This window comes from Platalea leucorodia (genome assembly GCF_965183815.1).
Source record: "Platalea leucorodia genome assembly, chromosome: 1".
NCBI classification, from domain to species: domain Eukaryota; kingdom Metazoa; phylum Chordata; class Aves; order Pelecaniformes; family Threskiornithidae; genus Platalea; species Platalea leucorodia.
The window spans coordinates 52,222,807-52,249,705 of NC_138823.1; the positions used below are offsets into that span (position 1 = coordinate 52,222,807).

The window sequence follows — 26,899 nt, forward strand, 5'->3', positions numbered from 1 at the left end:
CCCTTTTTGCTAGAAGCTGTTCCTCTCCGAGGGCTGTGGTGCAGCATTCATCCTGCGGTCCTCACGACAGCCCCAGGGTAAGGAGATGGCCTCAACTCTCTGGGTTGGAAAAGCAAGGGGCAGATTCTCAGCTGGTGCAAATCAGCATAGCTTCACTGGAGCCAAGGAGCTATCCCAATTCACCCCAAATGAAAGTCTGGCTCAGAGAGGCAAAGAGACGTGTTGCAGTCACTCTACAGGTTGACAGCAGCGCCAGGCACAGAGGTTGGGCATCCTGGCTTCCCAGTCCAACAGTACTGCTGATGTAGCTGGAAATCACATGCAGCATTGTCTTGCTCTGATCAGCTGAGCAATGCAGAGGATCGGTCCTCAGAGCTAGTGAAAGGTTTTCCACTCCCCTCAGTAGTTAAAATTCACCATCTTCTCTTTTCAGCAGCAGCGCCTTCAGTTTTTGCTGCCCTTCACCATTGGCCACCAGAGGATGCCAGCAGGCACACGATAGCTCTGCCACCCAGTTGGCTTTACCCAGTTACATCTGCAGTGGGTGACAGGCAGCTTTTTGCACACACAGAGGACCTGGGTGAGACCCTTTAGCTACGGTGTGAAGGCCAAGCAAAACCATGACAGTCCTCACAAGGCATGGGGATCAGCTCCCCAGACTTTCATCAGAAAAACCTCCCACGTGCCCATGAAGGGTTTGTGTTGGTAGGAGTGGGGCCCTGGCTTTACGTATCATCGGAAGGCGTAGTAAGCAGAGCTGCAGAAAAGCCACACGCTACGCAGACTTAGCTAGCCAGAGCAGGCACTTCAGCTGGAGACCTTCCATCAGACACGCCGCCCATATCAAGTACATTTCCACAGCTTTTAATGTAGCTTAACAATTGCATTGGAGACAAAGGAGAAGGCACAGTGTACAGGAAAAAAAAAATATCCCAAAATGATACCCTTTTATTTGTAAAGCTCTGATGAAACAACTTTCCAAATGACATCCCACTTAAAAACCAATGGAAACCAACCTAACTATGCGTCAGTCACACTATACAAATTGCATCCTACATTTTCAAGATGCCTAAATATCTTGTGGAGTATTTACATATGTATCAGTTAGGTAGTAAAGTTTCATTGCGATTTGTTTCTTTCCAGCACATACTTATTCAATGGCAAAAAAAAACCTGGGGATGCATTTGCATTTTTGTACAATACTTCCGAGCAAAAGGCTAGGGCAATTTTCCTGAGAGAAGGCTTGTTCTTTGAAACTCTTGCTTTAACAAGTGGAAATACAGAAAGTGGATGGGTTTTTGTTGCGCTAAAAAGCCTAAGGATGCCTAGTTAAGTTTTTCTTTTAAATTATTTACGTACCATTAAGTTAAAATGTTTACATTCATTCATTCGTATAAAAACCGTTGTTAAATCTTATGCAAATGATTTAACACTGATTGCTGCAACGCAAATTGCACTTCTTTAAAAAAATTATTGTATATATGGAAGAAAAATATCTGATTGTTACCCTGTTTACAAATTTCGACTGACTCTATACAGTTCAGCCAGAAAATACAAACTTTCATAAACCTCAGTCACAGTGTACTTTAAAAGTGATATTGCAGTCTTGCAAAGTGAGTAAATATTTTAAACCAAAAAAAAACCCAAAAACCCCAAAATCTCCTTAACAAGCTGGACCTTGTGAGACTTGTACCAAACATTGTGATTTCTTCCAGGGGCATAGCTGGGCTCTGAAGAGCAGAACAAGGCACGCTGAAGATGGAGGGTGCAGGAGGAGAGGACCGACAGTGCGAAGACATCAAATGTTCGGTGCGAGACATCTGTGCCAACTCAAGCAGTACGCACTTCTGATGCTCATTAAGAAGTGTCTCGCTATCTCTAGTAATTAAAGCCTTTGGTACTCCCTCCCCAACACTGACAACTTCCGCCAAATTCTTGGGGGAGAAGGTGATGAGAGAGTGAAAACAACTATACAGTCAGAAAGCCAGCGCTGCTGGGTAAGTCGAGGATGTATTTCTGGAATCTATCAATAGGTCTAGGTTTATCTCTTCTTTTTTTTTCTTTTTTTTTTCTTTTTTTTTTTTTTTTGAGAGAGTGTAAGGCTGCATTAGCTATCCCCTGGTGGGCGTTTGCTTTCCCTATATTTTTCTTGCATAGATGAGGAACTGGATGCTTCGGCAGAGCCTCTTTCGGAGGCTGAAAAACACCTCTGCCGCCAAGGCACGGAAACAATTTCAGAGGAATGGTCTTTGCCAGCACTCTCGCTGCCGCTGCGACCGCTCCGCAGAAGAAACTGTGCGCGGACATCTGGGGGCTGCCGCGCAGTGCCAGGATCCAGCTTCCCTCGTGCCGGGTCACGCCAGAGCCAGGGCACACCAGGGATCCTGTCTCACAGATGCCGTCACTTCAGCCGTGGAGGTCAGGCTGACTCCTGTGTACAGCCCGTCTTGACCTGAATACTTGAGGTTGCTGCTTTCGGGACTGGTGCTCTCTCCTGGGCCAGACATCACCGACGAGCTCGCCTGGAGCGGGGGGAAAAGCAAAGAGATTTCATTGAGCGTGTGAGCTTTGCACGCACCGGGGCGTGGGTGGGAGCGCAGCGGGCTCGAGGTAGAGCCGCTGTCCCAGGATTACTGTGGAAAGCCAGGGTTTGCCCTCAGCTTGCCCCTGTGCCTTGAAATCATGAAACTGAAAAATGTCTCAGGGTCAGCCCACTCGTTTAGCCTTGCTGATGGGAGTGAGATCTGCTTTTGGAGATCAGCATGTGGTTATCTACACAGCAAGGTGGAAAAGAAAGCGTGTGATGTGCAGAAAAACCTGGAAATCAGACCATGATGAAAGAGGTAACGTGCATGTGTCCCACTGCCCCCTGCTGAAGGGATGCAGATGCCAACACCAAAAAGGTGACCCGGGAGTGGTGGCACCTATAGTTTTGCTTCCCCGGTAGGAGAAACCCAGTACATCTCAGTTCTCCAGCAGCGAGTGCAGAGCACCTCCTGGAAATCAGCCTTCTTTGGCTCCCTCAGACCTTGAAATGCCTAAAGTCATTGCTCACCCTTCAAAACGCTAGCCACAACCACTTCACCCCTGTAAGACTGGCCACTAAAGGACATGCTCCTTTCATCTCAAGTGGAGAAACACTATGCCTTTGAACCAGGAACCTTTTTGTTCCACCACCTACACGCACAAGACAACGGACAGGGGAGCCCCAGTAGGCACGAAGATGAACCTCTGAGCTGCACTGGAACCAGTCCATTTATTTTAACAGAGAAATGGAGAGTTACAATGACAAAGAAACAATCATTTTTTCCATGAGGCTGACCAGATCCACCAAAGAGGAAAAATTCCCAGTGCCAGACAGAGAAGGGGCAACGTTTTCACCTGATAAAGGAAATGTTTAAGAGCTGACTTCATGCAAAATTAACTCTTGGATATGTCAACTTTAAAACCTTAATTTACTTGTTAATGGATAGACTTCGGACAAGATTCCTTAAAAAGAAAAAAAAAGACTATCCTAAACTGTGATTGCAGAAGCTTCCTGCCTGCTGTTTAAGTGAAAAGTATACATATTTAATCATTTTACAAGAGTAGAGCTCTTGGCTCTCCTGGAGCCGTGCCAAGCTAGCAGTCCTGACATAGGAAAAGCAAGGCTTCATTTATTCAAAGGTAATTTCCAAACGGTGCTGTGCAGGGTTCTTGTTGCCGTGCTTAAGCCAGGGAAAACCTCACCTTCTGAAAGAGATACTCATTGCCAGCAGTCACTTTTGTCTGAAATAACCCGGACTCCAATATTTTCTTTAGCTTCTATTAAAATGGTTGATCACCGCTACTCTTCCACCCAGTCATCACCCAGGATCCAGCTCCGTCAGCCGCTACCCAGAAATGCAGAGATAGAAGGAAAAACTGCTTGCCCCCCAAAAAACAGCCAAAATAGCTCTAATCCTAAGAAATATGTTTTATCTCTCTCTCAATTACACAATTGCCAATCAGTGACAACAAATCTCCGTATCCTCTTTCCCTGTGACTATGCACGGGGAATTCAATGAGGCAGGATTGACACTAACCTTTGGGTCCGGTTTTGGTCTTGCATCAGCCTAGTTTTTCAAAAAGGCTTTTTTTATTTCTAATACATCAAATAGACTCCTGTTAGCACAAAAGACATCATTTTTAACAGCTTGGGTCTCCTCACAGTGGAAGAAGGGTTTAAATAAATAGAGTTGAGCAGTGTTTGCTCAACCTGAGCTAAAAATACTAGGAGCTGCTTTGAAAGGTTCCCGTTTGCCCATATTTGCCGCTGTTGTTCCGGTAGGCAAATATCTTATCACTACCTGTTTTTTCCGGGCTTGGAAAGTGTAATTCACCCTTTTCCTGATTCAGCCCTACAAAGGTGGGGTGCAGGGACCTGCAGTTTCCATGTGGGGTTATCAATCAGTTACCCCTCCCTCAGGCACCCCAGAAGGGAGGACGCGGAGCCACGTCCTGTTTGAAGACTGCCCATCCCTGCCCAACCAAGGCCGGATCCTGGCTCCATTGAGCCGGGGCAGGCAGGACCTGGGCAGGTCCGCCGGGCCTGGAAACCCCACCCCGGTAATGTCATGACAAATCCAGGCAGCTCCCAAAGTGAGACATGGAAAACAAACTTTAGCTTATGAAAAGGATGTGGCTGAATCACGGCTCTGCTCCTGAACCTGCCTACTTCTGCTCTTACTTCTCCAGCTTTAAGGGATGAAAGATGACAGAAGCTACAGTTAGTTATTAGAGGACATTTGTCAGCTGGAATAAATAAGCTGAACAATGCTGAAGTCAACAAGCTCTTCTAATTAACAACAGCTGGCTCTATCAATAAAAAGGTAATGGATTTATTTTTATTGCTGAAATCTGATAATAGGATAGATAATCAAGTGAAGCTCAGCTTCCTGAGGAAAAAATGCATGAAGCCCATCGGGAAGAGCTTGCCTCCCAAACAAACAGAGGAAGCTTGCATTTATAACTGCAAAGGTGGTTTAAGGATCCCTTCTTTTTACCCAAACCAGCAGGAGCTGGTCATGGGGCAGCCCCCAGGCAGGTTGTCTGGATTGGAGGTGGTCTCTCTGTAGAGGACCTGCCCACCACACTCACAGGGAGACCTCAGCCAGAGCCACAGAGAGACTTAGACACCTACAGCCTAACCAGCCCTGCCGGCAGCACCCGGAGCCAAATTCACCCCCACTAAAGCTGGCCCAGATCAAAACCAGGCTGCTCAGCCTGTGCTGGCCAGCACTTGGGGAACAGCACCGGCATCTCTGGCTGAAGGACTCCTTTCTTCCACCCACTCCTTCCTGCACCGTCTGCCCACCACGGAGAGCGGGGAGAGGGGAAGGACACACCCCCCCTCGACCTCCCCCCACACCTCCACAGCCGAGGGGCAAAAGCTCTGGGCAAGGAGTTGGGCTAGCAGCTGGAGGGGGTGGCGAGTGGCCTTGATCTAGACCTTTTCTCTATCAGATAGACCTTTGCTCCATCCGCTTCACAGATTCAAAATGCGCCACAAATTTTGGACATTACCCTCGATCTGTACTAAGCTGAGTCTCAGCTGATACTCTCTTCCTCTTCTGTTAGCCTAGTTTAGTTTCACCACACTTAAATGATAACCGTAGTCAGCTGAAGCACACTTGCAAAAGCTTCTTTTGCATATAACGTGTTGTGGCAAACTGTGGTGGAGTCCTTAATTTTCCAGCCTCGGCCTCCCTGTGATAGCTGCCATCCCCAACACTACTGTCACTCCCTGCTTTCTGAAGAGCAAGTCTCAGCACTGCAAAACCACAGCTTCTTTTTCCGAATGAGTGACCCTCTTACTACCCAAAGTTGTCATCTCTTGCTAGTCCAATTGATCCTTTGTTTATACTGCAGATGTGTAAGTTTACATATCTTCTAATCTCTCCTTTGTAATATAGCAACATAAAACTGTGGTTAATACTTCATTAATTTCCTAAGGGAGGCAACTTCCAGCGTGGCTTGGGAAAGCTGATGACCCCTGTCTGCTGCCGAGGGCTGCATGAGTAATTGGCTTTATTGATTTGGCAATAAAAAAAAAAACAAGCAAAATGTATGTGTCCCTATGCATATAGAAGTTTAGGGTAGAACCAAAAATACTCTTTTTCCTTGGTTTTCCCTGCTGAAACAAAAAAGCTGGATTGCCTTGTATCTGTTTGATACAAAATGAAATGCTTTCTTTTGGATACATGTACACAGAGCAAAGAAAATGAATGACTGATTTTAGGAAACTGAGTGGGGAGAAGAAAACAACACCCTATTTTGTCCAGGAGTGAGGACTAACACAGAAGAGGTAGGAGACCAAGAGAAGATTTAAACTGGAGTATCAGATCTCCCGGCATAATACCCTGACTACCAGACTATTTGGTATTTCAGGTTGCCATGTTCCTCATGCCTCCCGTTGATCTTATTCCACCTGGTTTAGATAAATATTTACTCATACCAGGACTGAGGCACTGTGTTCCCATTTTCCAGGTGAAAGTCCTAGCAATCATGCTGGTGAGCCTTTCTCATGGAAACTCTGTCCCAGAGGCTAGGAAATTATTCTATACCAACTGAAATCTTATCATCAGACATCCTGAAGGACCCTCAGCCATTCAACTTTCCACCATCCAGGTGGTTAGGAGATTTTTTTTAAGAGGTTGAGTCTCTGGGTTCATCCAGACTCTGGGAGATACTGTACGGAGGCCAATTCCCTGTTGCCTGCATGAATGTCCTACCAATCTGCTGCCTAAAAAGGAGCGAAGAACAACACCTCTAACCATCTCATGAACCCTCTTCTGAAAACAAAACAAAACAAATGCAGGAGAAGCTATTCAGTGAATTCAGCTCAGGTTGTCGGGCATTTTGGGGACAGTGAAAACTGCATTTTCCTGCTAGTTCACCACCTGCTGAGGCTGTTTCAGTCAGCTCTCCCACTTTCCAGCCTACAACACTGAAGAGCCAGTCCTGAACCACTTCTCAAGGTAAACCTCCAAGGGAAGTAAGCACAAGTTTTACCTGCAAGACAACTGTCCTGAATTATTCTATGGTGTGTGATTATGGTCCTTCTAAGAAAGCTCCAAACTGGAGGCAAAGGGCGCAGTAGAGTCTTCTGAAAGAAGAACTCCCCTGGTGCTGCTGAACCTTTACTGACATCAGCCCTGGCTCTTGGAGCCTCCATGTCCTGCCATAAAAAGCAGATTTTACAGCAGTTTTCATACTCCCTTTTATCCTAATAAGGCAATAAAGTCCTTCTGGTAATCACACCAGTGGAGCCCCTGCATGGAAATGGATGGGTGTGTGCTACAGGCCGTGCCCTTCGTTCAGCAAATTATTCTGCGTCGCTTTTCTCTGTACAGTTTCAGCAGCATCAAAGGGAGAGCAGGTATAGATGCAGATACAGGCTGTCTGAAACCTTCAAATCTTCTTTTTATGGGGATGTAAGGCAACTTCATATATCATGCAGCTGGACCTTTTCCATATTAGTAACACAGGACACCCAGTACTTATACTGCTTAGGAAAACAGAAATAGGCCTAAATCCTAGATCCAGATGTGAATTTGGCAAATAGCCCCTTTACAATGGGACAACAAAATATCTCCGATCCAAACACTTCTACATTTTGGGATGTTTGAAATCAACTTTGCACCCACAGCAATTCATAAATCATATCTTTTAAATGTTTAAACTTCAGCTAGAACATAAAATCAACATTTAAGGTTCTTGCTAATTTGTCTCAGAATTGGCATCATATAAGATTCCCTTCATGAAATGGATAGTCTCAAAGACATTTCCAAGAGTAATTGCTGCCCTTCTCTTTTTCTGCCCTCCCCTCTTTATTTTACTTTAAAAGAGATAAAGAAAGGTAGGGCAAAAAATGAATATTACTGACACAAATGAATTCTGCTGAATTTCATTTCCATTAGATTTCTACATAACTGGGAACTCTTTTGGCAGCCTCCCATAAAAGGCATAATAAATTGCTTTTGTACCAGTAGAGGAATTCATTTTCTCTGTTTCATTTAGCAACCACATTGCTGTGAATTTCAGACAACAGTTTCTAAAACGTCATCCGATTTCTCTGCCTAATGTCAATTTGGCATTTTTCCCCTCTTCACAGAATAAGGGCTGGAGAAGTAAAAACAGAGCAAAACAAAAACAAGTTGCCATGCCGGTTGTGTAACGTGCGGGGAATGAGCCAGGTTCGCTCTTCTAGCAGGTGCCCCGCTTTCGGCAACGTCACCAGCGCCGCTGGCAGGAATCGGCGCCGTTCTCATTAATGGGACCAAAGATTAGAGAGCCTGGATTCATCCAGCTGAGGGTTTTCTCCCTCCTGACACGGCCTGGAGAAGTTTATTCTCCTTGTGCAAAGCCGTTGCCTGTTCTAAGAATAAATACAAACCTTTGGGCTATTGATGGGTCAACTCAAATGAAAAAGAAAAATCAGGGAAAACAGAAGTCTAGTAAGAGTATCTTTGCTTCGGCATGTGATCAGATTGCAGGCTGCCTTGCTCTTAAATACTGACATCCCTTCACTCCCGACAACTTCAATGGCCCTTATGAGCGCTCAGCCCCTCCTGTGGGATTTAGGCCCATAAGAAATTATTTCACTTCCTTCACAGTTAGTGGTCATGTTCCCAAATGATATCTGGGGCAACGGGAGCCGGTCTTAACAGCCACCGCTTTCTGCTTTCACCTCCAGTCTCCCTCGTCCTCATCCCATTGAACTGCTGATGCTTGGGCAAAGCCAAGAGCCCAAGGGAAGGATGTGGCCATACCCACGATATGTACGGCTCCCCTGCAAATCCTGTCCTCATTTACATACCTTTGGGGCTGGGGTGCATGGGTAGGAGATCACTAGCACCTCAGGTAAGGTGGGGGAGAGGCAAGGGGATGCCCATATGTCTGGTCGCTGCTTCAGCGCATTTCACAGCCTCCCTCCATCGCTTCCTTTTATAGAAATTTTTCATGAGAGGTAATTTGCAAGTGCTTTGCATATGCAGTGCACATCTGATCGCATCACAGTGGGGAAAAGGCTGTGCAGATGTTACCGTGCTGCCTGATGAATACAGGGGGACTGATTTTCCCGGTCCTCATGCACATATGCTCTCCCAGCCTGACCTACTACAGAAAAATCAGGGAGAACTGAAGTCCTGGCACTGGGGAAAGCCATCGTGTAATTAAGAGCAGCCTCAGGGTCCCTGGGAGTTGCTCTCAGTTGCTAACAGCTCTCAACTAGCCTTTTGGCTTACAAATCATGCCCCCGCCCTGCTCTCCTCTGGCACCCACACAACTCCACCTGGCAAAATTATGTTACAAATGGTACTATTAAAATGGTAACATAAAGATTATTAATGGCAGGTTTGATACACTCTCCTAGGGAGAAAGGCTACAGAAAGGAAGGCAGGCGTTAGCCAGCCAGGAGAACAACAGCATAAGGGAAACGGGATCTCATCCATATGGCGTCTCCTTCCCCGAGCAGCACGCGGCTGCGCTGCCCACAGCCTACGCTGCTGCCTCGGCCCCAGCTGGGATTGTGCTTCGAATTCTGTCCGTTATATAAATCCCACGACATTCCTCAGATCAGGAGTCCTGCTTCAGGCAATCGAAGGAAAATTTAAGCAAAATTTGGCTGCATTTTTTTCCTTTGCAAATATTAGGGGAGAGCCTAAAACAGTGCCTAGTAGTTGACTGGGGGGAGCCTGAAATCCTGTAACAGTTCACTTTTTGGTTAGTGCTTCTCTCTTTTTGATGTGATCTGTTTATTTTATTGGACTGACAGGGTTTTCTCGTGTCAAAGACAAGCCCTTTTAGTAATGTCCTTGTCTGGCAGCATCCGAACCCAAAACCCAGTGCCTCTGAAACTGGGTGGCCCTGTCAGTCCACGAACAATCGCATTTGCTAAAAATGTTTTTTTTTCCTCCCCTTGTACAATGCAACTTTGTATGTCAGGAATTAAACTATTGAAAGGAATTTGGATGTGGGAACGCCGAGACATATTGAAAAATAGTTATTATAAGCAATGTCTTCTTTTTATTAATAAAGAGGTAGAGAAAGCCACATTAGGAAAGTTTTTCAAAGAAATGATGTGGCAGATTAAAGGATACAGATAGCTCAAGGAGTGAGTGCGGATACGGACATGTATAGCCAAGGGGTTAGAAATTAATCTACATTAAACTTTGCAACTGTAGCAGTAGCATTTGGTATCACACACGCTAACTGAGTGAAAAAAGGAAGTTTGAGATGGTTTGAGTACATGATGTAAAATAAGGATCAAAACTAAAGCAGGGGATGATCAGCGCTCCTCTGGTGCTCCTCTGGAGCTCGGTGCTGCCAGACGCTGAGCATCTGGCCCCTGAAGAGCCCTGTGCGAGGAGAGGGCTGATCCCCTACGCACTGCAATCAGCGGGGCTCCCCAGCCTGGTTTCAGCTGCGTCTGGATCGGGGTTTAAGTGCACATCTTAGTTTAAAACAAAAGCCTTTATGTTTCCCTCCATACAGCAGGATAACGTTTTGCTGGGGTTTACCACTCAGTTGGGATAATGCATACAAATGCATAGATACATTAAACAGCTTTTGGAAAATGTGAGAGCATCAGTGCCTTGAATTATAAATTCAGATCATTTCAGAAAAAAAAGGGGTACATGCACAATTGTTTCTTGAAAGGATCAATTGGGCATGATTTATTGTCTTTGCTCCGAAAGAAAGCCTTTGAAATGGAAGAATCTCAATGTTTCAAAACAAAATGTCTGGGCTTAAGTCATGGTTAACTTAATCATAAAAATTATATAGATCTTAATTAAGAGGTTTGTAAAGTACTTCAGCTTGCCGTTGTGTTTACAGCTATATGTAATATCCTCCGAAAATCTTGTTCCAGTATCAGCTAACAAAACTGGAAAGTTTGTTTAGATTATTGTTCTGCTAGATAAGATAAAAGCTGCGATAACACTGCGCAGTGACCAGCCTGCTTACAGACACGGACACCGGCTTATGGCTTACCCCGGAGGCTGCAGTCTGTGTGCTGGGAGAAGCGGTTTTGCTACAGTCATCTGAGTTAGTAGAAGACGTGGATGTTGGAGTCATAGGAACCGCAGTAGTACTGTTACCTGAAAGATCGAGAACTGGTATTAAAAACAAATATTTTCCAGCCAGGGGAAAAAAAAACCTCTTGCAGCTCAACTGTCTTATCTTTTTATATTTACCAGAGCATGCCTTTGACTTATTTATGTTCTTAGGTTTTCGCTTCCTGGTCTGAATTCCTTCTTTTTTCATAGCAAGAGGTCGGGGAACCTGAAAAAATTAGATTTCCACACCAATCATAGAGTTGCATATATACTCTAATACCAAAAATCAAAATACACTACAAGATCAAGCGGTGATGTTGAAAACACCTGTTGAAGTTATGTATAGCATGGCAATTTTTCCTGTGTCATGACAGTGATTCCAAAAAACCTTTGCATTTTATTTGGGGAAAGCAATGAATTATTTCAAGGGGAGTTTTATCCAAATAAAAAAAGCAGGGAAACTTTTCTTGATGTGGCCTAAACAGTTTTACTGATACTTCGGTCAGTCCATAGACAGCACGATTTTAGGGAAAAACAGCATCATTTGGCCATAGGTTGTATGAAATTAAATTGGATGGGGTGTGTCCGGTCCCTGACTCCTTATTCCAGTCGGTCAGTTAGGAATTATCTCCAGTGGCTGATTCTGGAAAGCAAGAATGCGTACGAGGGGAAAAAAATACTCCTCTTCCTGTGGACCAGCTACACAAACCAGATCGTTGTCGGTAAGTGTCTTAGGGCAGAAGCTTTGGGCCATAATCAGTTTAGCATTTGTTCTTATAAGCAGTTCTGCTCATGACACAGCTTTATAGTATCCAAATTTATAGGGAAAATACGCTCAAAAATCAGATTTGTGTTGTGTCATCACAATGTAATCATTATACAGAAAACATTGGTTTAAAATACATTTTAACGTAATGAAAACACGGGTTTGGGGAAAGACAATTCAGGCATATGCTTATTATCATTATAATGTTTAAACCTGTGGTATAATTTACTTTTTCCTTGAGGACTAGACCAAGTCCCAGTCACTCCTAATGCCCTTGCTCTTCAAACACTTGTGACTGACTGTAACTTAATCCACAGGAGGATAACAGGCTCCAAGTCTCGCCCAAAACGTACTCCAGCACATTCAGGGTAGAGCTGTTTTCTTCCTCGATTATTGCCTGGCAAAGGCTGCAATGACATGTAAAGTTTTGCTGGCATAGCTATGGCTTGAATTACATTTAAATTTTTGCTGCCGTATCTATGTCTGTCCATGAAAAACTGTCTTATTAAAGGTCTAGGGTTTTTTTTTTTTCCCCACTGAAGAGCTGGTTCAAATCCCAGTGGCAAAAAGACCTCTGCCATTCAGCCAGAGGTGGTTTCTTTGTACAAATCTGTCAGGAGAGCTACAAGGGCAAAACCGTAACTTGTCAAAAGCATAACTTGCTAAAGTGGTATAATAATTTTTTAATGCTGGGCATTTTTCAGTCACTTTATCCATTTTTTTTTTTTAGCTCCACGGTCCAAACCATGAGCCGAGACTATTAGCATCAACAGAAACACCGCCCCGACTTGAGGTTACCCCCCAAAGCCGCCGGTCGCCCGCCGGCAGGAGGACCAGCCCTTTCCCACCGGAGCATCGGAGCCGGCGGGGCATCTCCCGTGGCGAAGTGGCCACTTACCCCGTGGAGCTTCATGTAGAGGCCGCAGGCGTTGCAGACGGGCTCGCCCTCCGCGTTCCTGCGCCACAGGGTGGTGGTCGTGGTGTGGCAGTTGGCACAGGACAAGCCCAGCCGCCGGGACGAGGGCTAGAAGCAAGCGTAGGCAAACACAGGCATAAACAGGAGGGCAGGAGCAAATAATTTATGTCTTCACGATTTATAAAAAGTGCTTTGACACACAGCAAGGACGGTAGTTTTTTTTATAGCATCTATCAGCGACATCCCAGAATTAAAACAAGATTATTCTCAGTTCAGAGCCTGGAAAGCTCACATGAAGAGGTATTGCAACTCTGCAACTCTGGGCAGTTGCGGGAGAGGCAAAATTCACGTTTTGGGAGCTACTGACCCAGGCACCTCTGTTCAGACCACCGGGCACTGGCTTTTCCTCCAGCAGGACAGCTAGGAAACATCTCCACTCCAGATCCATCCAGCTGAGGAGAAGGCACACCACTCCTGTGCCACCTCTCCAGCCGGTTCAACGCCCTCTCCCCTCTGTGGTGGGCAAAGAGGCAGCTCTGAACCTGCCACCGATACTCCCGACTCGTCGGAAAAATCAGCCGCTTTAATCACCTTCCCTCGGTGGCACCACGGCTGGGGAAAACAAACTTTACCGGGCACCGAGGGGTAACACACGTGCAACAGCGGCATCTTTATAAAAACATCTTTTTGTCATCGCCCATTTTATCCTTGCGTGAAAAGCAACGTGCCTGGGGAGCGTGTTTTACAGAACAGAGCTTCCTCTCGGCCAGCAGAAAAGCTGGTGGGTGACAACAAGGTCCCCACTGCAAACAAGCCATTTATGACACTCTTCCGTGGAGTTTGGAGCCAAGGTGAAGCAACCTTGTATCAGAAATAACCGTATAACCTGGAGCTTTATGGCTGCAGGCTGTATATCATAAGTGAAGGCAGTCCTCATAAACATGTGAAATGAAGGTGAATGGGTTATAAAAGTCCCTGTAACAAGTGATCTCTTTTACGTTCATCACAAGCAAAGAATTCCAGCTACATCATAAATCTAGTCTTTTTCAAAGTATCGCATTGTCAAAAAAAACAGAAAAAAAATCTGTGCCTAGCTCTGTGTCTGGCAGCTGAACAAGTTTACACGGAGAAGTCAGTTTTAGAGGATTGCATTAATCTTATTCTGACTATAAAGTGCCCATAACCGAAATTACTAACTTAAGGGTACAATGCCCTTCCTCTTGAATCATTTACTGCTGGGTTGTTAGACGTAACTCGGTCACCTTTGATACCGCAGAGCTGCCTGCCACTTGGGAAACCAATAAAAATGTTTTGAGAATGAAGAATATTCCAGAGTAATAACCCAGTTTCTTGAATTTGATCCGTTTGAGTTTCTTTAGCAGTCGTCTTACACTGCAGCTCAGAAAGAACTCCAGACTAAATACAAATTTTCTAACTTTGAATCAGGAATCCATTATTAATTGGACAGCAAAGAAAAAAAAAACAGCCAAGTGTAATATAGGTTGAAGTACACGCGTATACTTTTTAATCTTAAAAATCCAGGTCTCATGAAAGCAGAATTTTTGACCTTGTTATTAAATACATATGCACACAGCGTCCAAATTGTGTTCCTTGATTCAATACGAGTTTTACCTGGATCGGGTAAAAAAAAGCCGGTCTTAACACATATGCTTCGTTTTCTTTCTTTGCAAGTGAAATGCTGTCAGACGTTTCAGTCTGTTAAATCTTTCTTTCTTTTGTATGCAGTCTGGTATAAATCTTCGTATATTTTATTTCAATAGCTTTTGCTCATTCCCGTATCTAAACAAATGGGGTTTTTTTGGCATGTTTTGAAGGTAAAATGACTTTTCTGCTGCAGGAATTTTATCAGAAACTTCAGGGCAATCTAAACATGTTTAGAATTTTCAAAACATTTTCCCTCCTCACCTACATATTTCCAACTGTATGAACACACAGTCATGGTTGATTTATAGTTATGGCCAGGGTACTCGGTAGGGATTGTTACGCAGGGCTATTTCAGAGTTATTTCGCCGAGGTGTCAGGCTGAAATCGGGCTGCAGTTTGACTCTGGTTTAGTCTCCTCACCCCCAACCCTCCTTCAAAAAAAAAAAAAAAAAAAAAAAAAGAAAAAGAAAAGAAAAAACACAGAAATGCCAGAGCCGGGTATCAGCTACTTGCAATCTGCATTGGGCCAGGGTGCCACGGCCGGCCAAGCTCTGACACTTCAGACAAGCAGCAGATCTGGCCCGGCTGCTGCGTTTGTCCCCGGTAATGAGATAACACCTCGTGTCGTGAAATTTAGTGGTCGACCAGCTAGAAGAAATGGGCACCCATCAGTAATTAACCTCTGGCTTAAAGTTAAATTAACTCTTCGGCTTAAAGAAAGGTCTTTAAGCAGAGGTGGGCTTGGTTCGTGAGCGCTTACTGTCTGCTCTGATCATCGCGCGTTTGGTTTTTGGTTCTCCCCCTCTCCGTTAAGGGCATTAAATTCAAACGGTTGTGAAATAAAGAACGGGATGTGTTTTAACGCTAGGAAAACAGGCACGGAGCGAAGCAGCTGGCGTGATTGAAAGGGGCTTGAAAGGCTGATGGGTTTGATACACTGTCTCCGTACACAAGGGTCCAAACATCAGCTTGGATTATACCAGCGTGATTTATTGTGGCTCGCTCGGTAACAGCCATTACTGAAGAGCGTATTCTTTTTCTCTGCTGACCTCCACCCAGATTTGCTAAACATATTGTGCAGTTCCCGCTTGTTAAATTTTCGCCTTGCCTATTCAGTGCCAGCCTGAGTTATAAACAGGGGTTCTGGTTTGTACTATTTATTTCCCCCCCTAGTTTTAGGAGTATATTTTTAGAAAAATTGCCGCTCATTTCTTAGGAGTAAAACAAAACAAAGGCTATTATCATTGTTTAAACAATTGGTTTTCTTTGAATTATATACAAAACTTGCTTACATTCCCAAGGATCGAGCTCTCAGCAAACAAAGCAGGTCTGGAGAAATTCCTAGCCCTCTGAACAAACACTTTCCAACCTTGATTTTTTTTTTTCTGTTGGAAACATCCAACATCAGCAGCAGCACAAATTTCTTCCAAGCCGCCGATGCCCCCTCACCGAGGGTCCATCAACTCAAAAAGTCAGGCCAGCCCGTGCCCGGCGTGCAGCTCGCTGGGAGCAGAGGGCGATTTCGCCAGCGCGGGGCCCAAAGGTGGGCCCAAAGCCCCACGCCGGGACCGCTTTGGCCTGCCAGCCTGGTCGGGAACCCCGCTTCGGTTCCGCAGCCGGGGGGATCACCGGGCTAACACCCTCCGACTGCGCTCCCCCATCCTCGCCCCCGCTTTCCCCCTGGCTAGTGCTGACTGGGGGTCCCTCGGGGCGCAGCTCCTCTCGGCCCCCTCCTCCCCTCCGTCCCCACTCACCACTCGCTTCTGGGGCTTGATGAGGGGCCGGCTGAGGCCGTTCATTTTGGTGTAGAGCCCGCAGGCGTTGCACAGGTAGTTGCCGGTGCCGTCCCTCCTCCACAGCGGGGTCTGGATGGAGCCGCAATTGACACACTCCCGGCTCTCGGACAGGTCCTCCAGCAGCTCTGGGGGGCAGGAGCAGAGGGGAGAGGCGGTGGGGCACGGCCGCCGGCGGGCGCGGAGCCCCGCGGAGCCCCGCCGAGCGCTGCCCCGGCCCCGCCGCGCCGGGAGACGGCCCCGGGCGAGCGAGCGACCGGCGCTCTTCAGCCCTCGGAAAAGCAACTCCCCGGCAGCGATCGCGGCCATGCGGTGATTTTTAATTTTTACAAAATCTACTTTTTAAATTTTTTTAAATTTCTTTAAATGGACCAGACTGGCTGCCGGCCCCGGCGCAACCTTCGCGTTGCAAAGCGGAGCCGGTGCTCCCCCTGAGCGGTGACCCCGGGAGCCCTGTACTCACGCCGGGCTTTGGCCCTTCGGTGAAACCCCCGTCGTGGTGCCCATCGGGCGGAGGGGAGGGGGGGTGTTCTTGGCTTTTTAGGGGGTCAGGGGGCGTTAGGTGCCCGCCAGAACAGCCCGCTCTCAAAGCCCACCCTGGGGGCCGGAGCGCAGGGACGGGGTACAAGGAGCGGGGTATTTTGCCCAATATTCCCCCCGGGGCGAGGCTGGGCAAGGAGTTTTTACCCCGACTCTCATTTTGAATGCCTCGCAACTAATAAAACTTCAAACGTAGAGAGAGCTTTTGGGACTCCGGTGCGCCAAGGCAGCGCCGGGGAGAGACCGCTTCGCCTCGGCTCTTTGGACAAATTCGAGCTGGCCGGTAGGAAACGGAGGAAATGGAAAAATATGCGGTGTTCGGCCTCCTGCTCCCATAGCCACTGAGCACTGGGGGGGAAAGGCTCGGCACGGCAAAAAAATAAAGAGAACCCACCTATAAAAGCAAACACCTTCCTCGCCTGCGAATCCTTATATTCTTGTTCCGACTCCCCTCGCCGTATTTCGGGGGGGGGGGGGGGAAATAAATACGGATTTCACGTATACCGTGCCACGTAGTGCAGAAATGATTTCAAGGGGGTGTTTGGGTAGCAGCTTTCATGTTGAGGCTGGGAAAGCCTGTTTCAGCCTCACAGCTGATTTTTTTTTTTTTTTTTTTTTTTTGCTCCCTCCATCCCCTTCGCTACCTGCCTTAATTCACCCTTGGGTTATTCTTTTAACGTTTACGCTCACTAGCTTTGCGCTGTAAAGCGAAGGGGAGCTTGTAAACGTCAGGCGGCTTTGGAGAGGGCTGCGATGGGACGGCGGGCATTGAGCTGAGAAAGAAACGGCCTTTTGAGCCCGCACCCACCGAAATACATTTCTCTCCTCCCTTCGTTTGCAAATTATTAGGAGCTAAACAGGAACGGGCAGACGGCAGAGTCCAGAGAGCACAGTTCAGCTTACGTTGTCAGCTTGTAGCTCTTAGCACATCGCTAAGATTTATTAATCTTTGCACTAAAAGCGCCATTGAAGACTGCAATCAGGAAAATGCTTAAGGCTTCAAGGACGCTGGAAGTTATTTGTCTCAGCCGTTTACTTTATAACATTACCTTCGCGCCTGCAGGAAGAAATTCTGCCGTGACAATATTTCTCGGGCATTTGAAAATATTTTTTCCCCTTAGTGCGTGAGAAATATATTTATCTCCAAGGGAAGCAAAACAAAGATTTAGTTTTAGATATGGTTTTAGTAGGTCTAGGAGTGACGTTAAGAAAGCTGTATCGGACTGTCTAATATTCAGCTGCAAAAATATATTCCGGCTACAACGTTCCTGACCGCTGAGGCGATTATTTGGGAGGGGAGCACGCGTGGCTTCGGCTCTGCAGCCGCATTTTGTCCTGCAGGAGCAGAAAACTCGCGTGGGCCGGGAGCTCGGGGCCGCCTCTCCCGGCCTTACGGCCCCCGGCGCCCGCCCTTCCCCTCAGCGGCGGCCCGAGCCCTGCCCCTCCTCGGCCGGCCGGGCACCCCTTCTCCCCCACCCCTCTCCTCTCCCCTCCGTGAGAGTCTCCAATCCCGGGGGGCGGGGGGGGGGAACAGGAATTTTTCCCTCCATCACCTAGTTTTACACTGTAACTTTGGGAAATTGAGTTTAAAAAGTCCACTTTCGCGTCGCCCTGAGAGGCGGCTTCTCGGCTTTGCTCTGCCCTTCTCCTACCACCGCTACAACCGAGCCTCCTTCCCTCTGTCATGTTAGTAAACACCAAGTGGGAGGCTTAAAATGCCCAAATCTATCGGGTGTCAGGAGGAGTACCCTGTATAGCCCTATAGAAGGATAAAAAGCCATCGAGTAATTTTCTGCAACGCTGCACTGAAAGAGAAAATCACCGTATACATAAAATATACCTACCTGGCGGGTAGTTTATGATTAAAGCAAACGCTGATCAAATGTGTGTGTACGCGTGTGTATACATACACGTATATACATAAATAGATATAAATATCCATAAATAGATGAAAATATACATATGTGCACACACATACCCACACACCTCTCTATACATCTGTATTTATATATACATACATATATTCTAAAGCTGAAGAGCCTGCAGTAATCGTTAATCTTTCTACACCTGACTAAATCATCGCAGCTCAGCCTCCACTTCTACGATCGATTTAATGACACCGAGAGTTTCTTCCTAAACTAAACTAAAAAAAAAAAAAAAAAAAAAAAAACGGGACACCTCGGAAGCGAAAGTAAAATCCCATCAGGAGGTGCACATTTTAACAGCGGTTTCTAAACGGGGTTTCTCGTTCATATCAGAGGTTTTGCTTTGCTGCTTTTCTCTTTTAACGAAGCAGCGAAGTGGTTTGTAGTTGAAATAATCCGAAATGGCTTAAGCGAGCCCCCTGCAATTTTCCTCTACGCTACAAGTGAGGTTAATTCGCAGTGAATTTGTCACCGTTTCGTGGCCAGATGACCGCACTTAGGGAAAGCGGGAATGTAGGGAGCTGGGAACACTAAAAGTGAGGCTTACCCTGGGCGATTCGTTTTGGGAACGGAGGGTTTGCACCCCCGACGGCCCTATTATTTTTTTGCTGTCCCCCCCAAGCCAAGGCAAACGACGAGAGCCACCTCGGCTCCAGAAAAGCCCCGGCCCCGGGACCCCGTCCTGCCTCCGAGCCGCCCGCACCGCCCCACGCCGGGGCGGCCCCGCCGCCGCCTCCCCGCGGCCCCGGCGCCCCCCGGGGGCCCCGGCAGCCGGCAGCCCCCGCCGCCCCGCACCGCCCTGCCCTGCCCGCCCCCCGCAGCGGGTCCTACCTGCGCTGGGTGCCCGGACGGGGATGGGGGCGGCCCGGCCCTGGAGGCAGTGCAGCATGGAGTTCTCGAAGGGCGCCGTGGGCCAGGCGGGGGTGAGCTGCGGCCCCACGTAGGACGTGTAGGGCCCCGGGTAGGAGCCGTTGAGCGGCCGGGCCAGGGGGCTGTACTGGTCCCTGGCGCCCAGGCTGTTGCTGTAGGCGCCGGGCTCCCGGGAGGCCCCGTTGGCCACCGGCGGGCTGGGCGAGTAAGGGAAGCGGCCCGAGGGGTGGGAGCCGCCGCCGGTGCTGTACGAGGGGCTCTCGGCGGCCGGCTGGGACCAGACGGCGTGGCCGCCGCCCGGGTGGCTGGGCTGGGCCGCCCCGCTGCCCTGCAGGTACGGCAGCGTGGGCAGCATGGAGCCCACGCGGGTCGTGGGCACGTAGACGGGCGAGCTAGGCGTGGAGTGCATGAAGCCGCCCGGAGATCCGTCGTACGGCGTGGGGCCCTGGGCGGCCGAGATGGCCAGGGTCTGGTACATCTCCTCGGGCTGCTCGGCGCCGAGGGCGCTCAGCTTGGAGCCGCGGCTGGACCAGATCAGCTTGTTGGTTTGGTCTAAATCCGCGAAGAGCAGGATGTCCTCCCAGCTGGGCAGGCCGGAGGGGTGCGGGGCCCCGAAGTGCACGTAGGGGCCGAGCAGCGACCTGCCCTCGGCGGCGGGGGGCGGCGGCGGGGCCGGCCGGTGGCTGCCGTCGGGCTCCGGTAGAGGAGTCTTGGAGAACCCGCGCTCGCCCTGGGAGCCGCCGGAGGAGGAGGAGGAGGAGGAGGAGGAGGTGGGCGAAGGAGGAGACGGGCCCGGCTGCCTGGTCGCGAAGGGGCAGGAGGAACCGCCGGCGTCCGCAGCGCACCGCTTCACCGCGCACCAGCCGCCTTCAGCCACGGCCATCCAGGTCCCCTTCTAGCCGCTGGGTGGGGATGGGGAAGGGGGAGGAGGGGAGGAGGAGGAGGAGTGGAGGGGGGGTCCGCAGGGCAGGGCGGGGAAGGAGGACACAAAAGAGCGGGGGGGGGGGGGGGGGGGGAGAGAAATAATAATAACAAAGTTAGCAAACAGGACCGCCCGTCTCCCTCCCTTAATGAGATTCATCAGGGCTTATCTGGACCCTCCGAGCGCTTAATCAGTCATGTCGCCTCGGCGCTGTTGTCCCTCGCCCCGGCGGAACGGGATCGGGCAGCCCGGGTCAGCACGGGCCGGCAGCCGCCGGCCGCCCCGCGGAGCGCGGTCCCGCCGGGACGCGGCCGTGGGCTCCGGTCCCGCGGGGACGGGGCTGCGGGCTCCGGCCCCGCTCCCCTCCCCGCCGCCGCCGGGCCGCCCCCCGCGCCCGGGGCTGCGGATTTGAACGTGAAGCACGGCGGGGGAAAGGTGGGCGGGAGGGCGTGGGGAGAGAGGGGGGAAGAGGGGCATTTTTCCCGGTCTGTGACAAAGCGCCTTCCTTGGCTGCTGCTGGTGTTGTTATTATTACGATTATTTCAATGAATGAGTCATTTGACTCGGTTCCACCGAGAAAACAATTAGTAAGGCGATCCCTTTAAGGTTACTTCTCCGCAGTGCGATGTTAGCTTTTCCGCGCATCGCCTCGCTTGTTTGCTTATTTCCAGCCCAAGGTCACGGAAAGGAGGAGGAGGAGGAGGACGAGGAGGAGGAGGAGGAGGAGGAGGAGGAGGGGAAGGCACCCGGGAGATGCGCACGGGCCGGGCCCCGACGTGTGCGCGGCGGCGCCGGCACCGGGGCCGGGACCGGCCGGGCTGTGCCTGCCGCAGGGGCCGGTGCCAGCCGGCAACCCCGGCTGGGGGCCTGCCCCGGGCCCGAGCACAACTTTGGGGAACGGTACCCATCCCGCAGCCAGCCGCGATGCCGGGCCCCCCTTCCCCCCGAGACGGGTCGCATCCCGGAGCCGTCAGCAGGAGAGAGGACAGACAGACAGACAGACACAGAGCCCCCGTTGCCCAGCCTCTGGGAGAAGGGGCAGAAAGCGAAAGGGGACGCAGAGAAGTGACAGCAAGAGAAGCGGGCGGCGAGGCTCTCAGCCCACCTCGGGGCTCTCCAGATAACCGTAGGCACACGGATACAGGACACACACACAGAGCCCCCTCGCAGATAGGCACCAAACACGTCTCTCCCTCCTGCGAGATAACTGGGAGATAAGGCTCCGGCAGATAAGGGCTCCAGGCACCGGCATCGGATGTTTGCCCACAAAGCCTCCCGCGGGCTCCCCCAGCCCGGCGCAGCCGCCGCCGCGCCGCTTCCCTCCCGGAGCGGCCGGGGGCAGAGCGGCCGGAGCCGAAGAAAAAGGGAAGAAAAAGGGGAAAAAATCGCGGCGGGGGAGGGGGGATGGAAAGGAGAAGCGAGAGGCCAAACCTGCTGCCGGTGCCCCGCATGGGGCCGGGGCTCGGGGCCGCGGCGGGCGGTAAATCCAGTGCGGCGGGGGCGAGCGGCGGCGGCGAGTCCGGCGGCTGCTGCCGGCGGCTGATGTATAAAAAGGAGAGAGGAGGCGCCTCTCGCAGCCCTGCCGGAAAACTGCAGGCAGCCGGCCCTGATTGGGCTCGGAGAGCCCTAAACAAACAGGGAGCTCCGCAGGGGTGCCAGTCCCGGCCGCCAGCCGGCCCGCAGCGCGGCCGCCGCCGGGGATGGGGGGGGCGCCTCGGGGTGTCCCCCCCTGCTCGGGCAGCGGGGAAGAGCGGAGGGGGACTCGCCCTCCCAGGTGCCCGTGTCGGTTTTCTGTCTTTTTTTTTTTTTTAACCCAGCAATAATACATACTTCCCCCCCTCCTCCCCCGATAATATCTTCTTTAGGGTGAATATTCACCTTTTATGAGTTTTTTTCCCCGCGCCCCCTGGCCTCGCAGCCCGGGAGGATGTGTGCCTGGCTCTCTCCCTAAGCAACCAGGTGAACTCCTCCCCCTCCCAAATCTCCTTATTTTTCCTCGTTAAAATCAGAACTATCCGAGGGGAAAAAATTGTGGCTCCTCCTTGAGTTGCCCCAACCATCAGGTGAAGCCCAAGCCCGCCGTGGGCTGTGTCCACCCCAGCAGCAGGCGGTAGGCATTTTTCCTCTGTTTCTTTCTTATTCTACTCTTTTTATCGTGCCCCCCCCCCCCCCCCCCCGTCCTCTTATCTCAGCTGTGTACAAACTGATATGGTACTTAGCAGGAAAGTGACTGGAAATTAAAATAACTTCGTTCACCAGAGGTTATCAGCTGGATATCTGTCATCATCAGTTTGTACAGAAAGAGTCATCTGCGGCAAAGGGCTGGACTAGAGCAGAGCCCGGCTCTCGGCAGCCGGCGGACAGGAGCCCTCCCGACAGAAACCGAGCCCAAACCTGCTGTCGCTCCCGGGGTAGGCACGGCTTTTCTTTCCGTCTTTCCAAGCTGGGTGAAGAATTTGTAACGCTGGGGGTACGGTACAGCTCTGGCTGTAGCCAGCCGCTCTGCCGGCGCGGCTGAACCGATGGCGACCTCGAAGTTTTATTGTGCTCGTTAATTTTTGTGGTAGAGCGCGGCAGGGGTTTGATCGGAAAATAACCACTTTCCCGAGAAACCGTTTCTCTATTAAATTTTATGATTAAAGGCGATACTTCTTTCTTCTCGGTTCTCTCTAAATAATATTGTTCTTTTTGGTCACCCTGCCAGGCTGAAGTGATTTTTTTTTTTTTTTTTTGCTTTTTGCTTTTAGATATATTTTAGTGGGTGCATTATTAAATAGAAAATAAGCTTTTGCAAGCGAGGGCAGCCGTTCGTTGTCTCTAAACGCCCGGCGTGCCTTCCGACCCCAACTTGCAACGGGAAACCTTTTCCCATGTTTCCCACCTGCAAAAGCGCGACGAGAGAGGGGGAAGCCACGCGTGTCGATGCCCACGCCGCTTCTTCCCAGCTTGGGCGCTGCCACTGCAAATTTCTGCGCTGAAAAGCGCGGAGCTATCGGCTCTAAACCCCGCATTTCGTTTAAGTCTTTTGGATGCCCCTTACCGAGTTAAACCCGAGGGTGTTTCAAACACGTCTAAGGGGAGATTTGGGTGGATATAATGCGAGAAACGCCGTGTTCGTTTGGTTTTGGGTTGGTTTGGGTTGGGTTTTGGTTTGTTGTTTTTTTTTTTTCCCCCAAGGGACAGGCATTTCGAGGCAGGCTTCGCTCGCTGGGAAGGGGGGTGTGGATGGCCATGTGCCCCCGGGGCGGGCGGCACAGCCCCTGCCCAGGCCGGGGGGCGCCTGCCCGGGAGGTGAGGATGGCTGGGAGGAAGAGCGGCCGCGCTGGCCTGGCAGGCGCCTCTTTCCCTGGCTCCGAAGTGACCTGTGTTTTACACTGCAGGCGCCTCGGGTTTTTTCACCGCTGATTAGCCTGTTTACGTTATAGCCGGGCTACAAGTTTCATTTTATTTCCTCCGATAGACCCGATAAGAAAACTCTGCTTGAACTGGGACCAGCGTGGGAAACCATTCCCAATCACCCCTTTCCTCTCCGCTCCTGTTCGTTTCAGGTTTGCTCTCGAACCGCTCAAGTCATATCGCCTTCGCTTCCTAACTCTTCATGACGTCACTCCCTTCCCAAATCCCACTCTTCTGACGTAACTTTCACCCCGGGGGTTCCGGGAACCTCTCGGGTGTCTCCTGCCCCGGGGCCGGGGTAGGCACCCGGGGGAGCATCTGCAGGGAGGGTGCGGAGGCGGTTTTGCCAAGAAAAGCCAGGCGGGGGATGCTCGGTGCGGCAAGGCACCGCCGGGGAGGGAGGTGGTGCCGGCGAGGTGGCCATCGCTCCTGCTCGCTGAGGCCAAAGAGGGAAGGAGGCAGATTGGGGGAAAAAAGGGTTTGTATCCAATTAAGGCAAATTCCGTCGTGGGCATTTCGGCCTCCCAAAAAAGGGTTGGGGGAAAGCCGTGTGCAGGCGCAGTGTGGTTGCTCCTTCCCCCACTCCCGGCTCTCTGCAAATCTGATCCCTTACCAGCGGTGTATTAGGGAGGAGGGGAAGGCTCCGATCCGGCCGCATCCCCGCCGCCCCCCGCCCGGGCCCAGGCAGCCCCGGGAGCCGCGGGCATCGCCCGCCGGGCCGGGCCCCGGTGCCCCCGGGCGCTGCGGCCGCGGGGGCTCGGGTGCGAGGCGGTACGAGGGGTCACTTTGGTGGCTATCGCAGGATGGAGTGTATTCTTTTCCGAGCCGTGTTTATGTAACTTAATGTACTTTAGAAACTGCTGGGGAGTTTAGGCCAGGCTGATAAGCGTAGCGGTTATTACAGGCGACGTGCCGGCAGCTCTCCCCCTCTCTTCTCCCGTTCGCTTATCCGCGCTACTTAAAATACACTTTTATCAAGGCCACCCCACGATACGGAGTGTTTCCATTCCCCAGCGGCTGTGACATTGAAGCGGACTTATCGATCGGGGCATCGGCAGCTCAGGCGCACCCAGCCCAGCGGGGAGCTGCCGGCCGGGCGGCTCCGCGCTTCGCTGCCCGCCGCTGCCTGCGCTGCCCGCCGCTGCCTGCGCTGCCCGCCGCAGGCACGGCGGCCGAAGCCAGGGGGGCAATCCGCAGCAGCCGGGGAAAGGGAGATTTCAGCAGCAGCCGAGGGAGAGGGGCCTTTGCCACCGCCCGTCACCTCCCTCTCGGTGGGACACATGGTGGGGTGCCCTTTGCGAGAGACCAGATGTGTCCCATGGCGAGGGGGGAGCCCCCAGTTCACAAGGAGGAGAGATTATTTCTTCTTTCCCCAGAACTCCCAGCGAAGGGCTGCCGGGCGCTCCGAGGCCGGGCTTGAGCTCCAGCCTTTCTTGCTGGTCGCAGAGAGCAGGCTCCGGCCCCCTCCCCGGCTGCCCCCGCCGCGGGCAGGACACCCTGCCCCGGCCCCGGGGAGCCTTCCCCGCTCCCGCCCGGCGGCCGGGCTCCCCCCCCGCCCCTGCCCCGGGTTGCAGCCGTGCCCGGCGGCGGGGAACGGGGCAGGAGGTTGTTCCCCCCGCAGTAAGCGGTCTCCCCGTCACTGGTGACCTGCTGCCACCGTGCTTTTGGGTGATTTCCACGGTGACTTTCAACCCTCGACGCTCAAACAAGCAGCAGAGAGCCACGCAGACCTTTATGCAATAGGTGGCTGACAGAGTGAGTTTTGTGTTGGGTTTTTTTATAAAAATAATGACCTGCAGTTTTTTTTTATTTGCCCTCCCTCCATCTCCGAGGTCCACCTGGTTAATGATTTCAGCCTTAAAAAAAAAAAGGATTAAAATCAACAAAACGCGCGGAGGAGAGGCTCCTGTTGCCGCGTAACCTGACTCCCGGAGCCGGCGCTCCGCGGTACCCGCACGGTGAGCCCCGGCGGGGCGGGCAGGGCGAGGGCGATGCCCTCCAGCTCTCGGGGTGACCGGCGGGCAGCCGGGACCCACGCAGCACCCTAAAAAACACGGTTACGATTTAGCTGCTTCTGTCCGACAGGCATATACGCACTTTGTCTCTTTCCAACTCACACCCAGAGGCTTCGAAAATGAGGAGCTAAGGTTTGGCTTTATTGCTATTCCGCGTTTTTATGGATTTTTAAGGGCCGATGACGAAAATGGCCTAATTCTGATGCTTTTTTCCACGAGTACCTTAATGCCCTTGCTACGAAGCAGTGGGGCTGGGTTTCATGTATTCTTTGCAGTAACGAATATTATATATTATTTTTAATTGCAGGGTCAGGCCAGAAGGAAAGCCCCCCCCCCTCCCCCGCTCCGCGGGGTCCCTGCCCGCTCCTGCCTGGGTGCCGGGAAAGGCTTTCAGGGGTCCCTTTGCTGGATCGGCCACGGAAAACCCGGGGGAAAATTTCTCGGGCTTCTTGCTGCGAGAGCTCGTTGTGGGAGAGAGCTGGAAGCGGAGGGACGCGGGGCACGGCGGAGCCGCGCTTCTCCTCCTCACCGCTGCAGAGCAGGGCTTCTCCTCATCCTCCCCCCCCGCCCCCCCTTATCACCGCGGTTAGGCAATAGCTAATCCGAGCTGCAGTTAGCTATCCCGCCTCCTCCCCCATCCCCACAGCGGAGGTTGCGGACACTTAATTATTTTTCACTTAAAAAGAAACAAAAAAACCAAAAAACCAACCCAAAACCACACAGGCAAAATCCCCCATCACCAAGTATTCCCTGGGCCGGTTGTGGGCACTACCGCACACGGCTAGGAAAATATCGTTTTCTGCATCGAAAACTGCTGGACAAACCTCCCTGCGCACCGTTGCCTTCTTATTTCTCTACCCAGAAAATAAAATAAACCATCAGAACGGGTCAAAACCTTTCAGCGAAATGTTTTCCACAGGACAAAAATGAATCCGTCCTCCTGGAGGCATTCTGGGGGAGTAGCTCCGTTTCACGCGTGTCCGCGCCGAGCTCCGGCGGAGCCGCTCCGTTTC

At 51.0% G+C, this 26,899-nt stretch overlaps 1 protein-coding gene across 2 annotated transcripts; it reads right to left on the reverse strand.

Moving 5' to 3' along the window:
- Window positions 1-1,698: 1,698 nt before the first annotated feature.
- Window positions 1,699-20,436, reverse strand: GATA6 (GATA binding protein 6; the record flags this gene model as incomplete). Of its 2 annotated transcripts, none has more annotated exons than XM_082328194.1 (6): window positions 1,699-2,522; window positions 11,014-11,120; window positions 11,217-11,304; window positions 12,743-12,868; window positions 16,180-16,346; window positions 19,515-20,436. In XM_082328194.1, 6 exons carry the CDS (start codon window positions 20,434-20,436, stop codon window positions 2,355-2,357), a joined length of 1,578 nt encoding a protein of 525 aa, XP_082184320.1. In that variant the 3' UTR covers window positions 1,699-2,354. The 2 variants fall into 2 exon arrangements, with proteins under 2 accessions (XP_082184320.1, XP_082184321.1); XM_082328195.1 differs by having other exon boundaries at window positions 10,987-11,120; window positions 19,515-20,031.
- Window positions 20,437-26,899: the final 6,463 nt, after the last annotated feature.